The sequence below is a fragment of the Lissotriton vulgaris genome, chromosome 2_1 (genome assembly GCF_964263255.1).
Source record: "Lissotriton vulgaris chromosome 2_1, aLisVul1.2, whole genome shotgun sequence".
Classification (NCBI taxonomy): domain Eukaryota; kingdom Metazoa; phylum Chordata; class Amphibia; order Caudata; family Salamandridae; genus Lissotriton; species Lissotriton vulgaris.
The window spans coordinates 1,289,130,851-1,289,149,955 of NC_141687.1; the positions used below are offsets into that span (position 1 = coordinate 1,289,130,851).

A 19,105-nucleotide genomic window follows, 5' to 3' on the forward strand; every position below is an offset into this window, starting at 1 on the left:
GGTCAAAATGATCCCGCTCTCGATGGTCCTCAAGGGCAAAAGGGCTAAGATCCAAAGCAAGCGTAGGATCTGTCGCAGGAACGAGAAGTCGAATGGGGTGGCCGTAGAGCGCAGTCAACAATGACCCAAAGCGAAACCGAAAGTACCACAGGGGCTGTGGGCGTGTCACATTGGCCGTTGTTGTTGAATTGCCACCTGGGTACCTCGGGGACTCAAGTCCGGGGATGGTCTACAATGTAGGCCGCAAACTTCAGGATTCAGCAAGTCCGGTTCTCGGCGTCTGATTTGATTTCCGAAAAAAGTTCTCAGGATCACAAGGGCATAAGCAATAAGTACCCGTCGTTCAAATCAGGATTTGTGGCAGGATAGACGCGGGAGGCGAAGAGGGTCTCAGGATCCCTTTGCTCACGCGTCCATCTTGAAACCGCGCGAAGCTCCTCCTCCCGTTAGGATTAATCTTAATCCGACATTGGTTATATTTGGCATCGAGAATAATCCTATATACCAATTATCTAATAAGTTGACTGGTTTATTCCTGTGTTTGATATTAGTAGCCCGTAGAGAGATCTGCAGGCTGTGGAAAGATCCTGAGCCACCGCAATATGAGACCTGGTTAAGAGCAGTATTGTGCATGGCGAGATTGGACCAAGGGGAGGGGAACATCGGCGGGCCATTAATCACTTGGGGTTCTGAAATGAGGTTAGTTTAAGTGTACATTGTCCAATGATTACACCAAGCCTCGCATAAAAGAAGCAGGCCTGGTTGGCCTAAAAAGCGAATGCAAGGGCATAGACCCAGGGCGCCCAGTTTGGAAGGTGGACTTTCCTATGCGAATTTGCAGATGCTTAAGGTGAAATGAGGACAAAGAAAAAAAAAAATAAAGATGCGATGAATGAACACCCAGGGATACCTGTCTCTGTCGTGAAATTCATGTAGAATAATTTACATCCCCCAAACTGGTACATTTTGAAGGAACTAGGGAATTTGTTTCCAGTGGATAGGGTGGCTCGTTGGCTATGCCTTGTGTTACAGAAAAATTCACATTTAAGTAACATTTGCATCTGTTATTGGGCAGAAGTATTGAGGTTTTCCCCGTGTTGCATGTCCAGGGCATCTTATGTGAAGTCATCTGGCGGTGTGGGTCAATATCCAAGTTGGTAGATGCCCCCTGCAACACAGAGTCTTCATTTACATTAAATAAAAACGGACTTTTATTTGCATGATCAATAGAGAGGCCAATTATTGAATGAGCATGGCTACCAAGGTAACTTTCCCCCATCTTGGCGGGTATGATGCAGCAGCGAGCAATGTAAGGAAACTAGAAGTGCTAGAGAAGACAACACTTTCAAGCACTCTGAAGACAGTGCATAGCATGAACACTTTAAAAAAAACTACATTTATGTTTAAAATGAGTTTAACTCACAGTGTCAGCAGTACAAAAACTGTACTCACTTCCTTTGTCCTAAAGATTGGCATTCCTACCACCTCTTCCTCCATGGAGATGGGAGGTCTGCGAAAATTCTTCATTGACCACTGCGTGCATGATCATGCAATCAGAAAACAACATGGCGTTTGTCTGGCTTTTTCAGATTCTGCCTGTCAAGTACTTGGCAAAGGCATTTGCAACCTTTCATCAGATCAATGCCTTCGAGGATCAGGGCTGCATCGTTTTCGACCTCTGCTGCCAAGATAGTGGTGACGATGTTAAGATCTACACACTGCAGAACCTGAGGAAACAAGGAGAAGGCTTAGATGAGGTAAGCTGTTCTGTATGTCTTCATTTATACCATAAAGTCTTTTGGAGCATCAGCATAGCCATTGTTTGCAAAAAACAAACTTCTCTCAGGCAATGATTTATATTTTGGCGTGGAAGTAATATTATGCCCAAAAAAACACAGTTGTCTTTTGGCAAAATAACAATGCTGGATTACTCCATGCCACCAAATTGACTGATAGTAATTTGTCACAATGGAATAATAATTATTTTCTGTGGAATTGAAAAATATCAAATTGGGGTAAATGTTCATGGACTTTTGAGTGAATTGATCTGCTTTGTTAAAAATGTATTCATGGTCTGGCTTCTTTGTGCCTCAGCAGTTGTAGAACAGAAATTAATTTAGAAGTCATTTCTTCCACCTTATATTTTGCTCTGCAATATTGGGCCTTGCTGATATCGCATCATGGCGCTTCCATTTAGAAATGTCTAAAACCTTCATACTAAATTTAAATGTAGTTGCATGCATGTTACTACCCAAGAGAAACTTGGTTTTTTCGGGTTCTGTCATGCAGTGATTTAAAAAGGCAAAACTTTAATCACGTCTCTCGTGTCCCGCAATCAAATACCTTTAGGAGTTCAGCCCAATTCTCCTGTTCATATTCCTTCTGGAGTCTGGTTTGCCATGTGGTGCAGAGGCTATTGACGAAGGGCAGGGAAAAATATGGCGGCTTAAGAGGCTATTGAAGCCGGACATCACACTGCAAAAGTGTCCCCACATCCTAACATAGGAGACCAAAGGAAAGGATTGAGGTTCCCAGGGTCACTTACCCAGGCGGCGATTGAGGCAGTGCCGTAGCTGCACGAATCACCAGGACTGGGGGTAGGGGAGGGGGAAAGGCGGAATTCCTCTTGGAGTGTCACAATGGATTTGAGGGCACCCTGGTTGAGGATGTGATGGAGACTGCTGATGTCCCCTGAGCGCTACTTCTTCCAGTTCAAAATCTCACCACCTATGCGTAGGCTAGAGTTGCCCCACAGTGGTGCGTGGTCATGAAGAAAGGGGTCCACCCCAAAGAGGTGGTGGGCCCGTCACCATGATTTTACTGTGGCTTACAACATCGGGTTGGTGGTGCCCGAAATGCGCGAGCCACCCTTGTAGAGTGGGTGCAATCCCTGCAGGCTATTCAGCAGTGCACACTCTGCTAACACCCACTGCGGTGGGTCCAGCGTCCCGGGAAGCATGTAAGCAAGCTCTGGTAAGTAAAGGGCTAAAGATTAGTGCTCAACCAAGGGAAAACCCAACCCCCCACATGAGCGGTGGGACAGGAGTTTGGCGCTGGCTAAGCAGGGGTGGGAGGCTCCCCAGACGAAAGAACGTATACTCCGGTCCACGGAGTGAAGTAAGGAGAGAGGGACCAATAATGGCAGCATACCGAGGATATAGGTATAACTTGGCAGCGTCACCATTCTCATTTCTTGCACCCTCACCCAAAACATGAGTCTGAGGTTGGACCACTTCTCAAAATCCAGCTTCATACATCCCAGCAAGGGATAAAGGATATGCCACAGTTGCCCTCAAGGAAAATTAATTTTAGTACAAGGACCAGTTGTATCACCAGACCCAAGGAACAACTATGAGCAGTACATTTGCGCGGAGTCTGGCCTGTTTGTTTGTACGGGGATTATTTTGAAAAAGAGAACATTCTCTGCAGTAATAACCCCTTTTCCAGACATATCCTTCTGTGGCGTTGCTATATCGCCGATATACTGATTTTCTGGCTGGGGAATTAGGACTCATGTACTACTTTTTGTGAATGTGTTAATATCTTGAACCCATTCCTGAAGTTTACCAAAAATGTGTCAGCTGAGGCCCTCCCTTTTCTCGACCTTCTGATTTCCTTAGAGAAGGTCAGCTGCATACCACAATCTGTAAAAAAAAAAAACAGATTGCAACAGTCTGCTCCAATATGATAGTCATCATCTGAAGGCCCTGAGGGACAGCTGAACTGAAATCTCAGAACCTTTCATCCAATCTGGAAGCCCGACTCTACTCTTCCCATTGCTTCAAAATGGCATGTAAAAGGGCACAAAACAATAATAGGACAGCCCTCTTAGAACCACATACCCGCACAGAGGAAGACTTCCTGACAAGTGCCACTACTTTTACACTAAAATCCAACAAAATATAAAATATCATAAGAAAACATTGGTCTTTGCTACAGACAGGTTCCTTGAGCTTTCCCACCCCACGTTTTGCCTATAAACGCACAAGTGAAATAAAATATGTAACAGTGCATACTAGGCCACATGTGACAATCACCCAGATACAATGGTCTTTATGGGACCTACCACCTGTTAGGGGACATTTTCCGTGTGAATCATGTGAGGTGCGTGCATTTACTGTAATTTAAAAAAAAAAGTGGGTTTGATCCTCCATTCACTTGGACACAGATGACCTACTCTAATTGCAACTCCAAAAATTGAATTATATATGATCGCCTGCCCATGTAAAAAAAATATACATTGGAATGATCACTCAGGGGGTAAACACAAGGAACATGGAACATCGGAGTGGCATACGATGTAAAATAATTGACCACAATAATGAGCACCCGCAATCTGAATGTGAACTACACTGCCAGTGACATACAGTGGACAGTCCTAGAGACACATCCCAGATTAACAAGGACGCCGGGTTTAAAACGGAAAAGTACTGGATTTTTTGTTTGGCAACACATAGGTTAGGTCTTAAAGACGATATCCTGTGGAGTGAGTTGATAACTTAACCAGTCTGTACTTTCACTTGACTTACAGAGGGCTGTGTTCAGTCCAGTTGGAAGGCTGAGCTATTGACACACCACAGAATTGATGTGAAAAGACCAAGTTTAGGGATTCCCCCTTAGTACCTGTGGAAAAGAAGGTCATCTGTAAATAAATCCCACCTTGGGCCACATATTGTATATGGACTGACCTCTCACTATTTGTTTTATGTCTTGCCCACATGGTGTATTTCAGGGGCCAGGGAGTATGTTGGCTTATGACACCTTTAAGAATGGCACTTGCACCTTTTTTTGACAGTGCAACCGGTGCTGGTTTATATCGCCACCCCTGGTCATTAAAATTCAGGGGTGGTGTTTTTCAGGGTTTGGAGAGTAAGTTGGCTCAACGCCCGGTTACAAATGGCGGCCTAACCTTTGTTGACGGTGCAGCACCCTGTTGCGGCATAGTTGCTGGTTTTTCACCACCGCCCCTGGTTATTAATATTTGGCGGTTGACATGTCTATCTCGGTCCTCCCTGTTTCCTTAGACACGGAGGCATTTATTTTACTCTCCCACTGAGAAGGCAGTTTACTTCGTTCTGATCAGGGTTGGCCCTGTTTCAAGATGGTGCCACTGTAGGATTTATAAGTCAGGCCGTAAAATTATAGTTCTCTATGCCGACAAACTCTGGCACGCTTATGCGTTCTTTTCCACAATATGGCGAGGACGCTGGGCGAGTGCAACTTATTCCCAAGCTCCTACCCCTCCTGCCGGCACACACTAGCAGGCACTTGCGGGTCGCACTTTCCGCTTAAATAGATCACCCCTGATCTAGCCACCGACTCCCTCGGTGGCAGAGACAGGTCGTGGAGACTGAGTGCTCCTCTGTATCCATGAGTACAGCTGTGTTTAGAGGGTTCCCTTCAATTTTTGATCCGTATTCCTTCGGTAACAGAAAAAAATGTACTTTGATATTTTCCTACAGGCTCAAAAAGTGCTAATAGGCATGGTCTCTGCCATACCTGATCTAATATGTAGCTTACAGAAGTAGGGTAAGTTACTTGTCTGTGTGATAATTCTGTCCCCTGTTGTTTTGCCATGTGGGCATACTGCACTGAGTGGTTTACATATTTCTGTGTGTCTTGTCTTCTGCTTTCATTTTAATCCAGCATAACTATTATCAAGTCAAGTCAAATAGGCTTTATTTCGACATAAAAAATATCTTAAAAAGCGTACATACATGGTAAATTCAATTAAAACATTACTAGATAAAAAGCATAAAAAACCCTTAATATACTAAGACTCAACGTTTTTTTCTACGATTTCTGAAGGGGGAATTTATTTAAGTTAGCTAAAAAAGAAATAGGCCAGAAACGGACCATATGTTAAAATCATGATTAAACAATTTGCCTAAGTCTTTTTGACCGTATTCGCCATGCCCAACCTAGGTACTTCGAGGTGGCGCATGCGAAGAATGAGCGAGTGTCTGTAAGTAAAATTCGTAGTGCCACATTACAATGTCTGGTGCCCAAGGTGAGACACATTGGTTTAATCCATTTCGTGCGAGGAACCTTGTAGGCAGGGCACTCGAATAACAGATGGGGGACAGATTCACGGCGCTGAGGGCAGAATGGACACCATGGCGCAGTCTGGTATGGAATTTTCCAGTGGCATGTGAGCTCCATTACAGGGAGAAGACCTACTCTAAATTTGAAATACAGGGATCTATCCCATGGGGCAGAAATAATGTCCAGATACAATTCTCTGATGGGGACATCTTTAAACTCCACAAAGTTTCTGGTGGACTTACAAGTCGTTGAGGAAGAGTTTCTTTTGTTTGTCACCCATGACCAATAGAGTTGTTTTAACATGGATTTAGGCGGGGCTGACTGTTGGTGCCATGCTTCTTCCAGCCCCAGATTGGCGAGTAGAGCCTTAATGTCCCTTAGCCATTTTATTTTTGCCCAACCTGTGGAATTAATTATCTCCCGTAGGCCATCCGCGTAGCTTGAGAGCTCTGGCACTCTCCAGATGCGGGCCCACAGTAGCAGGGGGCGTAATTTTGCTTGATCTTCAATCGCCCGGCAGCCCATGTCCAGTTGCAAGGGTAGAATAGGGACAGAAGGACCGAGAGACATTAGGCTTCTCAGGAAGGCATTCTCGGCTCGGGTTAGCTCTTTCATGTTTGACATCCCCCAGAGCTCTGCCCCATAAAGTGCTGCACTCACTCCTCTGGCCGAGTAAATGTCCATTACTGCCGTTATTGGTCTTGTAGATGCTGCTCTCTGCTCTTTCAACAGGGCCCCAGTCACTCTTTTCAGGCTCAACAACATTTTAGTCAAATGACAGTCCCATTTCATAGAGTCCACCAAGCGGATGCCCAGGTAGTCAAACATCTTGGTTCTTTCCAGTGCAACGGGCCCCAATGTTGGAGGGGGGCCGAGCTTTTGTGGGGGGTTCAGAATGAGATACTTAGTTTTGTCTGTATTGATACAGAGACCTCTCTGCTTGCAGAAGTTGTCAAATCCGGAGAGAAGCTGCTGGAGGCCCATTGGAGATTTTGACAAAAGTAAAGTATCGTCAGCAAAGAGCAAGGTAGGGATTAAGCGACCTGCCAGACGGGGCGCATCTGCTGGTATCTGGGTCAAGAAGTCCACCACCCCATTTACATATAGGGAGAATAGGGTTGGGGCAAGTACGCAGCCTTGCCGCACACCTCTATTCACCTCTATTCTTGAGGTCTTTTGTCCATTTGGCCCCCAGCGTATTTGGGCGTAGTTATTTTCATGGAACCTCATGATCAGATGGAGCAAGTAGGGTGGCATACCGAGGTCACACAGCACCTTCCACAAGTTGTTTCTAGGCACCAAATCAAAAGCCGTCCGGAGGTCGATGAAGGCCAGATATAAGGTACCCTTCCCAATCGGGGCGACCTTCCAGTGGATCATGAGCAGCCTTAGCGATTGTTCTATTGTCCCTGTCCCGGCTCTGAACCCAGCCTGAAAGTCCGAGAGTATCTTATTTTCGTCTGCCCACTGCTGGACCCTAGATAAGAGGACCTTACCCGCCACTTTTTGGGAACAATCTATTAAGCTAATCGGTCTATAATTAGCTGGGTCGTCTCTTGAGCCTTTCTTGTGCAGGGGGACCACCTCGGCTGCCATCCAAGAAGCAGGGAGGGGGGCGCCTGCCATAGCTGCGTTCAGTAGCGATGCAATTAACGTACCCCATTCGCTCATGTCCATGCGGAGAAGGTCGCCAGGAAGGCCATCGGGTCCAGCTGCTTTGCGGGGGACCAGAGATTTTATGGCAGTTTCAGCCTCTTTCTTGGAGAATAAGCTCTCCTCATAGCTGCCATCACCTTGATGGATCTGAGGTAGTGGAAAGTCCATCGCTTCTACAGCAGATGCTGTATACAGTTTTGAGAAGTGTGAGTACCACAGATCTTCGGTTATATTGCATGTAATGACAGTGTCCAAAGGTCTGTGTTTCTTTCGTAACAAGTCCCAAAAACCTTTTGCATTTTTTTCTGCGCTAGCTGCACGAAGTTCCTGCCAGAAGGCATCTTCCCAGTCTCTCCTGGCTGCCTTTAATACAGATTTGTAGGACTTGCGTTTGGCAGCTATTGCTGATGCATCACCACTCTTTACTGCCAAGATTAGAGCTCTCTTTCCAGCACGGCACGCCGATGAGTACCAGCCTGATTTACCCTGTCGCATCTCATGATTTTTGTTTCCCTTGGTGTTTAGTTTAACCATGAACAAGTCCCCTATCGATGTCGAAACCTCGCTAAACATAGCTGAAATCTTGTGCGGGCTGGGAGGATGACTTTCCAATATTTCAGAAGCTGCAACAATAACGGCTCTGATGCTGGATAGTTTTTCTTCATCAATAGCCACTTTGTCCCATTTTAAACGTCTGAGGCAATTTGAGGGGACCACCCCCCCCGATGACCTCTGCTCAGATGCGTCAGGAGCTCCAAGAAATGAGCCGCTGTCCCTCCACCAGTGTATTAGGGATAATGAAAGTGCATTGTGATCACTTTCCAAGGAAGGCAGAACTATCATGTCCTCCATGTAGGCCCACAAAGGAAAGTTTAAAAGGATATAATCTATCCTAGATGAGTGACCCACCCTATTATACGTGTGTGCCCCCTCTAGGTCTGACCGTGTTCTCCCGTTGGCTGCTCTCAAGCCATACTCTAGTGTGAGGGAATTCAATTGGACGATTTTAGGAGTCCATCTTTTGACAATTGGAAGATCAAGGGACGGAACGCCTCTCCTTGAATCTTCGTCATGCAGGTCCAAGGATTCATCGGCCATCAAGGGCTCGAATGTGCAGTTAAAGTCCCCCATCACCAAAATTAGAGAGTCTCCACGGCACTCCCCCAAGGCTGCTTCCAGAGCCATGAGGGTTGGTGACGAGGCCCTCCCTGAAACCCCTCGTGTGTAAATATTAAAAATCTCCAGCTTCTCAACTTTATTTGGGCATTTTACTGTGAGCCACATCAAATCTGGTGTTTTTTGGGGATCCCATCCGAGTGATATGTCGACCCAGACTAGGAGACCTCCAAATGGACGCCCTCTTCCTGATACTGGGATACCTGCCGGGACAGAGAAGGTAGCATATCCTACTCTGTGCCTTGGTTCCACACACCACGTTTCTTGGAATGCGCAGACTGCGTGGGGCTCAGTGAGCGCCACCCAATCCGGGGCATCCAACTTATTATTTAAGCCTGCCACATTCCAGCTGATAACCTTCAGGGTAGGGCGAATCGGAGACCCAGCACATCCAGCTTCCCCACCCGGGGCCCCCGAGATTTCTACTCCTTCCATGGACTCAGTAAACTCAGTCCGACAGCCTAAGGGAGAGGGGGTGAGGGAGGTGGGCGTGGGTTGGGGCGCAGGGGGATTAACTAATATCGGGGAGACCCTCCCAGCTGTGCATGGTACAATAACCTTAGGTGAGGGGGCGTTTAATACCACTTGATCGCCAAGTCACCAACCCCATCCCTGGGGTGGGGCCGCTTGGGTCGGCGTCCATGCCCTAGCTCTAACATCCAAGGTTGGATAATGGGGGTACCATGCGCCTCTACCCCCATCCGGCAAAAACTTCTTAAACCCAGGTGACGGGGGGGGACGATAGAAGTACCCCAGGTCCCTGGTTTGTATGTCGCAGAAGTTGTGAAGCGACTGCTGGCTGCAGATCATACCTGCTGCTCTAGGATCGCTGAAATTAACCAGCACGCAGTCCCCAGTTAAATCCTTGCGTCTATTGCCAATCCACCCCACACGACGAACATAGGCTATTCTGCCATCAATATGCCCTGGGAGGGGTCTATTTGCTTTAAGCCAGGAGAGGGTCTTGTGTTTGAGATCAGAATACAACTCACAAGAACCCTCTTCAAGCTCCGGGACCCCCGTGAGGATTACCACATATGGTTTGCACCCAGGGGGGAGGCTAGCATTGGGTGTGTATGTTTTTGCCCTGCCTGATGATAATTTAGCTGGAGATTTAGCTAAGGGTTTAGGCGCAGCCTGACTGCCAGAAATGGGAATGGATGGAGTTATATTTCCATTCGGTGTGGTTGGCGCATTTCCTGATACTTTAGAGGTTGACGCTATAGACTCAGGATTGGGAGCAAAGTTAACCTTGGGGGCCTTTGGCGCTTGAGTATTGGGTTTTTTCCTTTGGGGGCCCGAACTGGGTCTAAGATTAGGGGTTTGTGGAGCGGGGCTGGTTCCAATGTTAGGTTGTAGTGTCTGTGGGGCCTCCCCAAGTACAGGCACTTTTTGGCGAGACATTGGCTCCGAGGGTACTAAGGTAACAGCACCACTCCTTGACCCTCCATTGTCTTCGCCCTGCATCTTGGAGTGAAATTTAACCAGTGATTTCACAGCGTAAAAGTTATCCAACATTGATTGCTCAAGGGTGGCTAACTTTCGTGTGAGACTGTCGATCTTATCTGCAAGGGGCGTCACCACAGACCTGATTATGCTCTCAACATCTAAGGGTGGGGTGGCGATGTCAGTGTGCACAGCCTGGGGAACTGGGGTGGTGCTAAAAGACGCTGACGGGCCTGATATGCCTAGCGGGCAAACAGGACCCTTGGGTAAAGTAACTCTAGTGTGGATGGTAGTGGTTTTTGGGTGTAGAATGTGGTTTGAGGAGGTACCCCCTTTGGTCACATTGTGCCTACTTACTTTACTGTGTGGCTTTTGAGAGCCCCCCCTGCGAGGGCTAACAGGACGCTTTCTCTTCCTGTGTGCAGCTAGTCCTGGTGTTGGTTTCCCTGATGGAGTAGTTTCTGAAGCCGCTACTAGGGAGGTACTAGCTTCAATAGGTGCGGCTATGGGGGGAGGGTTTAAAGCTTCGTTGGGCGTGACAGAAGGACTTTGGGCATTATTGATCTCGCGATCAAGTTCATAGTTTTGGGCCCCCAGCAAAGGATCAGTTGGATCAGGTGGATTTGGGTGTGTTGAGTCGTGAGCAATGTCTAGTGCAATGGTCGATACCCTTTCTAGGCTTGCCCTGATCCGACTCACCCTCTCGTCAATATCCGGAGAGTCAATTACCACCAATGGTGTAGTTGGTACATTTACAGGACTAGGGGCTAGGGCAAGGGCGCCCAGGGATGAGCGCTTGTGTGATAGGCCCTTGGAGTCCCGGGATAGTCTTCGTTCGGCTAGGATTATCTCCTTTTCTACAATGGAGACAGCCCGAGTTATAAATTGATCCATTGTACCTATGACTACGTCTCCCGCAGCTTTCCTAGATTTGCTTGCTCTAGTGCCTGTGGCCATGCTCCCGTAATTCCCGTGCCCGCTTAGCTGAGCCAAGAGATATGGCCCGGCCCGGCCTCTTCTGGCCCCTGATGGCCAAAGATGGTCCCGCCCTTGTCCCGGGCTTCTCCCGCGATGCTCCCGCGTGCTCCCGCACAGCGGGGAAGGGGCGTCCCTTTATGGGGGCGTGAAGCGAGGGGTGGGAGGGGCAACAGGTCAGCAGGTGTGCCGGGAAGCAGGGGCTCCTGGTTAGGAGAGTCCCTGCAGCGGCGCTGATGGTGCGAGCTGGATCCCTGCTCCCTCGAGTCCTCCAGTAGGCTGTGAGCAAACGTGCTCCCAACAGCCACTCAAGCCCAGAACTGCGACGCGGCACCCCCGGAGCGGGTGCGGCTAGTTGTTAGAAAAAACGGCTACAGCAGTAGCAACAGCGACCACAGGAAAACGCCGGTAAGCCCTCGGCGTGTTTGTGTCCCACTGGAGTGAGGAGTTCCGCTGCTTTTCACCCTCTGAGTGAGGGGTGGGAGGGGCAACAGGTCAGCAGGTGTGCCGGGAAGCAGGGGCTCCTGGTTAGGAGAGTCCCTGCAGCGGCGCTGATGGTGCGAGCTGGATCCCTGCTCCCTCGAGTCCTCCAGTAGGCTGTGAGCAAACGTGCTCCCAACAGCCACTCAAGCCCAGAACTGCGACGCGGCACCCGCGGAGCGGGTGCGGCTAGTTGTTACAAAAAACGGCTACAGCAGTAGCAACAGCGACCACAGGAAAACGCCGGTAAGCCCTCGGCGTGTTTGTGTCCCACTGGAGTGAGGAGTTCCGCTGCTTTTCACCCTCTGAGCGAGGGGTGGGAGGGGCAACAGGTCAGCAGGTGTGCCGGGAAGCAGGGGCTCCTGGTTAGGAGAGTCCCTGCAGCGGCGCTGATGGTGCGAGCTGGATCCCTGCTCCCTCGAGTCCTCCAGTAGGCTGTGAGCAAACGTGCTCCCAACAGCCACTCAAGCCCAGAACTGCGACGCGGCACCCGCGGAGCGGGTGCGGCTAGTTGTTAGAAAAAACGGCTACAGCAGTAGCAACAGCGACCACAGGAAAACGCCGGTAAGCCCTCGGCGTGTTTGTGCATAACTATTATGCACAGTGATATTTCAGCAGGGATTATTGTATCCAAGTTGAACCCCACGCATGTTTTTGGTGTCAACTATTCTTAGAATGGCACTTACCCTCTATACATAATGGGTTGCACTAGCTGGGCACAAACTCTGTGTGACTGGATGCTTTTGGCAGAGAATATTGAATGCAGGAGTCTATTTTCTCCTTGTATTTCAGGTCGGCTTCCTTCAATAAGGTATCAGTACACAACTTTGTGATTGCGTCTGGATGATTTTTTATATATACACATTGATCTAAGGCATCCCGACGCTCTGTAAATTAGGCCCCAGTCCTGAGGAATTTCCGTGATCTTTTTTTACAGTAATTGGCAAGAAACATGTTGACCAGACTTGATATTTGAACTAGATTAGGATCAATATGTCCATTTATAGCCACTTCTTTTAATCACAACAAGGGGATCTTGCATGACACCCCAGTGTGCGAGGGACATTGCCCCTGAGCAATCAGATTCTCCGATCTGGTACCTCAGCATCCCCCAACCATTTATTCCTTGCTTTCCTCTTCTTTTCTTGATAGGAACTGCATACCTGTTGTACTAGTGAAGTCACAGGAGAGTGTATGCTGGACTTTATGAGCTCCTAGTCCCTCCTTTTGTTGTTTACTACTGATCGAGGTTGTCTGCCACTATTAGGTCCAAACCTCTGTTTACACAGACTCACAGATACTTAAGGCGCGAGGACTTCCATTGGAAGGGGTAGGCAGACATTACCGCACTGGTGCACTGGGAGTGCCTTACTTTTGTCCCAGTTGACCCGGTAGCCCAAGAGCGCTGCAAAGCCAGGGAAGATTTCCATGAGGGCCGGGAGGGAGTGAGGGAGATCTGAGAAGGTAAGTAATACATCATCTACGCAAAGATTCATGATTGATGTCCCACCTGGGATGGGGATGCTGATATGGTGCGGGTATTGACTAAGAGAGGCCGCAAGTGATTCCATGCAAGAAGTAGCAACAGGGGCGATAGTGGGCAGCCCTGCCGGGTCCCCCTCTGGATTGGGAATGGGTCCAAGAAAACCCTTCACATTTAACTTGGGCAGTAGGTAAGTCATTAAGCCAGCAGACTTTGGTTATGAATCCCTTCCCCAGGCCAAACTATCAGAGGGCCGCAGAATGGTACCCTCACTCAATTCTGCTGAACAGCTATTCAGCATTGAGTAGGAGGGCCTCGTCCTGTAGGTCCTTGGCCGACAATAGGGTATGGGCAAGAGTACAGAGGTCATTCCTGGAGGAACCGCCAGTAACGAACCCCACCTGCTTATGGTGGATAAAGGACAGGATCACCTTTCAGAAACGACCTGCAAGGACACCAGCAAGTATCTACATGTCCTCATTCAGGAGAGAAATGGGGCTATAGTTCCCACAGAGTAGGGGATCTTTCCCTGGCTAAGGAAGGACCCCTATTACCGCCCAAATAGAGATGGAGCCAAGGCAGCCTGTTTGATCTGCCTCGCGGAAGGCTTCATAAATGGAGTCCACCACGTCCTTGCCGCCCACTTATAGAACTTCACGGAGAAAGTCTTCACTTGGGGTCCTTATGGTAGGGAAGCTTGGAGATGGCCTTCGCTATCTTGCCTTGCTAATTTCCCCCTTGATCAGGCTCCTGCCGGACTTATTGAGGCTGGGGAAGAGCACACCATCAAAAAAAGTCTCTAAATGGGCAGAGCGCCGGTCACCTCCGGGGTGAGAATTCATTGACAATGTCCTGAAGGTGGGTGAGAATAGTACAACCCGCAGATTGAATGACTGGGATGGCAAGCGCTGCCTCCAGTTAGTGCAACTACGCCGCCAGTAGCCTCCCCACCTTCTCGACTTGCTCGTAATGGCAACCCTTAAGCAGCTGTAGTGCATATTCGGCCATAGAGGTGAACAGGGTGTTGAAGTCCATGCGTGCCTTCTCCAAGCTACGGCATAGAGGGGATGAAGGATTTGCAGGACAGAGACATGTGAGAGGCGTAATCTTGTCTTCCAGAACCCTCTGCTGTGAGCCTTATGAGCGTTGGTAACTGAGGCGTCTTACATTAGCTGGCAGTGATAGTCGCTTTAGTGGCTGCCAACAAGACTCAGTGATAGGAGACAGCCCCCTAATATGTTCTAAGTAAATAGAGACGTGGGTTCAGTGCTGGGATTTTCCCTTGGGAGTACAGAGTGCTATATATTTGAACGCCACGGTTTACGGCCAAGGGAGAAAGACCTAAGTTTAGGGATAGTAGGATCGGAGAGTAGTCAGAGAGCTTGCCCTCCAGGATCTGGGATTCCCACGAGAGGGCGACTACTGAGTGGAAACCAGGAAGTAAGCCAGTCTGGATTGGGTACCATGTACCAGCGAGATAGAAGGAAGTTCCAGGTCCTCTGGGTGCGAAAGCCGCCAAAGATCTACAAGCCATGGTCAGAAATTACATACCCTAGAAGGACCCTGTGTATATTATTGCCCACATCCAAATGGCTAGAGCTGGCCAGTATGGCATCCCGTGCCAGGTTCCAGTCCCCTCCAATGAGGTAGTGGAGGCCCTGATTTCCCCTAGGAGACGGTTGAGCTGGAAAAAGAAGTGGCGCTTGGAGCCTGTAGGTGCATAGAACAAATTGATTCAAAGCAAAGAAGTAACTACATCAAGATCTGTCCATGTCTTAAGGGTAGGGAAAAACAGGGACCTAACACCGCACTTCCTGGTGGCCCAAAGCCGGCTGCCGGTGTCCTCAGACAACTGCTGTAGATCACCCACCCAACCCAGTCGCGACTCAATTTTTCAGACTCTGGATGAGAGAGGTGGGTTTCCTGCAGTAGGACCACATCCATGTGTTTAGACTGCACTTAGGACAGCACTTTCTTGCATTTTATGAAATGTATTAGGCCATTAACATTCCAGGAGACGGCTCGCAAGGGTGAGGAGAGTAGGCAGGCATTAGCGCCCATCACGGCAGGAAGATGCGGCGGCAGAGATGTGCGGGTGCACTGGGAAGGAGGAGGCGAGAGAGCAGAGTGAAATTTAAGAGGAAAGAATGAAAGAGAGAGAAAAAGAGGAAAAGAAAAAGAGGGGATGTGAAAAGAAAGGGAAGGAAGTGGAGAGACCCCTCGGACATGGGACGGCTGGAGGTAGCCAAAAACAAGAACTATGAAAAAGAAGAGTGGAAGAAAAGAAAAAAAGAAAAACAATTCGGTACTGAATCGAGGGTGGAACCCTCAGAGGGAGCCGGTGACTAAGCCGGTGAGTCCGGCCACCGGGAGTCCTACAGGGAGGGGCAGGAAATAGCAAGTGGTTATGAACCAGGTCAATGATATAACCATGGGGCTGGTTAGATGAAGGGTGGGCAACGAGCGTCAGCAGAACCAAAGGTCCTGCCCGTGGGAGGGGCGCAGGGAGGGTGCGGGAGAGGCATGAACAGCAGCAATATCTGTGACATTGAAGAGGGAGGTGTGGGGGAGAGAGGTGGCTCCAGTGAGAGGGGGGGTTGAGGGTGTTCTAATGCTGGACCCTTAAACCATAGATCATAAACCAGGGGGCTACCCGTGGACACCACTGTGGCATAATAGCTGCAAAGAACAAGTCAGTGATGACCTTAACATCAACAAACTGCCCGGCAAGCCGAAATATTGCATAACACCACGGAGCATAACAATGCAGAACAGAGCACTATGAAATAAAAGAAAGATACACCAGGACAGAAATAAACTTCATTTGACATGGCAATTAAATAGAGCTGAAGAGAGACATGCTATCAAGAGTATTATACTCATCCATATGCCTGGAGGATGCCATGAGCCTCGTAGTGCTGCTGCTGGGGCAGGTGAGTTGCAATCATGGCAAGAAAGGTGTGTCTCGGCCCTCGGGATAGGCAGGTTTCAGTGGGGAGCAAGATTTGTCGGGCCCTGATCCTGAGTAAGGGCTGCCACTGCTTTGAGGGACATGTCCTTGCCATCCTGAGACTGAGTCAGTCCAGTTCTCTGCCCCACTGCGACCCCCAACCGGAGTTCCGGAGGTAGATGGAGGGGATTTGCCTGAAGTGCAAGGTAAAGCAGGTGAGTCAGTGGGTACAAGGTTCATTCATGGTGGGTGAGTCCCTCAGGAAGGAGCATAGGGACTCTGGGTCGAAGAAGTCTTTTTGACCGGCTTTCCTTTGCAATCCACATGCAGGCAGGTTCGAACAGTCTGAACTTGATGCCCAGTTTCCACAACTGGGGCCAGAGAGCCAGGAAGGCATTTTGTCTGTCGTTGGTCTCATTCTCCTCAAAGACATACAGGCCATGAGAGTGGGCAGCAGTCAGGATTCGCCACAGCTGATCATGGTTAAAGAAACAGGCACGCCCTTTCTGATGTATCTAGACAGGGGACAATCACAGTGAGCTTGCTGTATCTCCAGGGGTAGAAAAGGGTAGCCCGTGAATGTGGGAAGAAGGTCCTTGAGAAAGCCTCTAACATCTGTGCCCTCATCACATTCCAGGAATCCGGAAAATCTGCCATTGTCCCTTCGGCTTCTGTCTTCCAGGTCTGTGAGTTTGTTCCGTGGGTATAAGAGTGCCTGGTCTCTATCCGGTATACAGTTGAGACAATCTCCACTATTGTGAGATGACCTTCCATCCCCTCCATCCTGTCCTGAAAGCCTACAATGGTGGCTCAGATGGATTTTGTCTTGGGAGTGAAGTCTGATATTTTGGAGTCCATGTCTTCCAGTCGGCGACCAACTGCAGTGACCTCCTGCAAAATGTGATCCATCGTGGTGTCTGGCTGCGAACAGGAGGGTGAGGGCACAGTGGGTGAGGCGGCAGACATTGCCAGAGGAGTGGCGATAGTGAGAGACTTCCTCATGATAAGCAGCTGATTAAATGATTTACCAAAGAGCATCACTCAGAGGAGTAGCAGAGAATAGAAAAAATGTGGACACCATCAGTAGGACGCCTCAAAATGTGGTCAATCAATTGGTCAGTTGCTCAGGCGTTGTCGCTCAAGTGAGGAGGCGCGCCCCAGATCCGTCCATATGTGCTTCTAGGCGCTGCATGTGGTTAGCCCCACCACATGCAGCGCCCTGGCAACAAGGACAAAGGAGGTGAGGGAGGCCGAGCTTTGAAGACCCCTGGTCCAGAAAGTTCCATAGAGGGCCCCTTGGGATGATGCAGTGGGGGCAAAATTGTTTAAGTTATACAGTCCTCAAGGAGACCGTTGTGGCCGATGGGGCTGTTGTGGCCCGTGGGCACAGCCTCAGTCACTCCATGGGTCCGCAGTCCAATGATGCAGAGGTGAGTGTGGGAGGGGTAGCCTAAAAGCGTGGCTCTGTCGGGCTGCATGGCCCAAGTAGAAGCGTGGACACAGGACAGTGGCCATGCTGGAGGCCACTGTGTTGTGGAATATCCTGAGAGTCAGACCCCAGTACGTGGTGTACTAAGGCCTCTGGGGAGGAGGACAGTCAATTAAAAAAAAACTAAGGGTCATATTACCAAGGGCATTATCGCCGCTTTAGCAGAAATGTTTCCTGCTAAAGCGGCGATAATTGTATCGCCCTATTACCTAGCTGTCCCTAACACCAGTTAGCGACAGCTAGTAGGAGATAGCGGGCATTTAGGTGCCCACTTTGCATGTCAGCGATAATTATCGCTAATGACATGCAAAGTCAGTATACCTGCGATACCCTCTTACCGGGGTCCGGTCAGAGGGTATCGCAGGTATACTGAGGGTGCCTAGCGTCGAGGGCGGTGTGCCAATTACGCTACCACCCCCCTCCCGTGACCCATGGTGTACACCTATTACACCATCAAAAAACCTTAATGTAGGAAGCCTCCTAAACCAGGAGTTACTAGGAAGACAATTTCTCTTCCTGTTTTTTGCACTTTTTCACTTTCTTTTTCACTTGCACGTCCCTAGGTAAGGGTGGGCCTTAGCGTGTCCATACCGCCAGTGTTTAGTACACTTATAGAGTCCTGATGAATGCCTGGTAAATTTACACCGTTTCAAAGACAGAAACATGTTGACTGACGATTAGGAAATAACCACACAATTAATTGTGGACTACTTTCCTACACATCATTTTTTTTTAAATATGTCCTAAGTGATCACATATTAAATCAATTTTGGATACACTGAAGGCATTTTTTATCTCCTCACTACCATTTAGTTTATTTTCACTGCACGCCTAAACTCACAAAATCCTGCTCCACAGTAGATCTGGCGTCGAAGCACACTAAAGAGGCACTCGGCCTCTTTAGTGGGGCCCAATGATGAAGCATGTCATCACCAGGTGGTGAGTGAGGGCTTTCCTAACCGACCTAAGTGAGGCCGTGTTTTCTATTTCTGTTTGCTCCTTCGTGTGGTCTTGCTAAACCATATGACACTCTTTTTTTGCTTAACAGACCAGTTCTTAGCCATGTTATCAAATGGTAGGTGGATAACATGGCTAAGAGCATTTGCTCGGTAATGCATGAATATCGCTGATTTTACAGCGATATTCCTGCATTTCGGCCGATTTTTATCGCTTAGGACAGTGTTCTGCAATCTGTGGGGCGCGCCCCCCCATCTCAGGGGGGGCGCACCCTCCATCCTACACTCTTTCCATCAATTCCCACGTCCCAAGTCCGTGGAGGAAGGGGAGTGGGGGGACATGGAGGGGGTTCAGCGGTCACAGAGGGTTGGAGGGGTAATGGATGGGTCACGATGTGCCCATGCTTTTATAATTTCAAGGGAAAGCATATGAAAGTCCTCACGTTTTT

The 19,105-nt window shown here is 48.9% G+C and overlaps 1 protein-coding gene across 1 annotated transcript in view; it reads left to right on the plus strand.

Moving 5' to 3' along the window:
- Positions 1-19,105, plus strand: part of LOC147732519 (carotenoid-cleaving dioxygenase, mitochondrial-like) — an 816,482-nt gene that overhangs the window by 661,573 nt on the left and 135,804 nt on the right. The window contains exon 8 of the mRNA XM_086958818.1: positions 1,590-1,757. Coding sequence (XP_086814944.1) covers positions 1,590-1,757 — 168 coding nt within the window. The remainder of the gene's footprint in view (positions 1-1,589; positions 1,758-19,105) is intronic.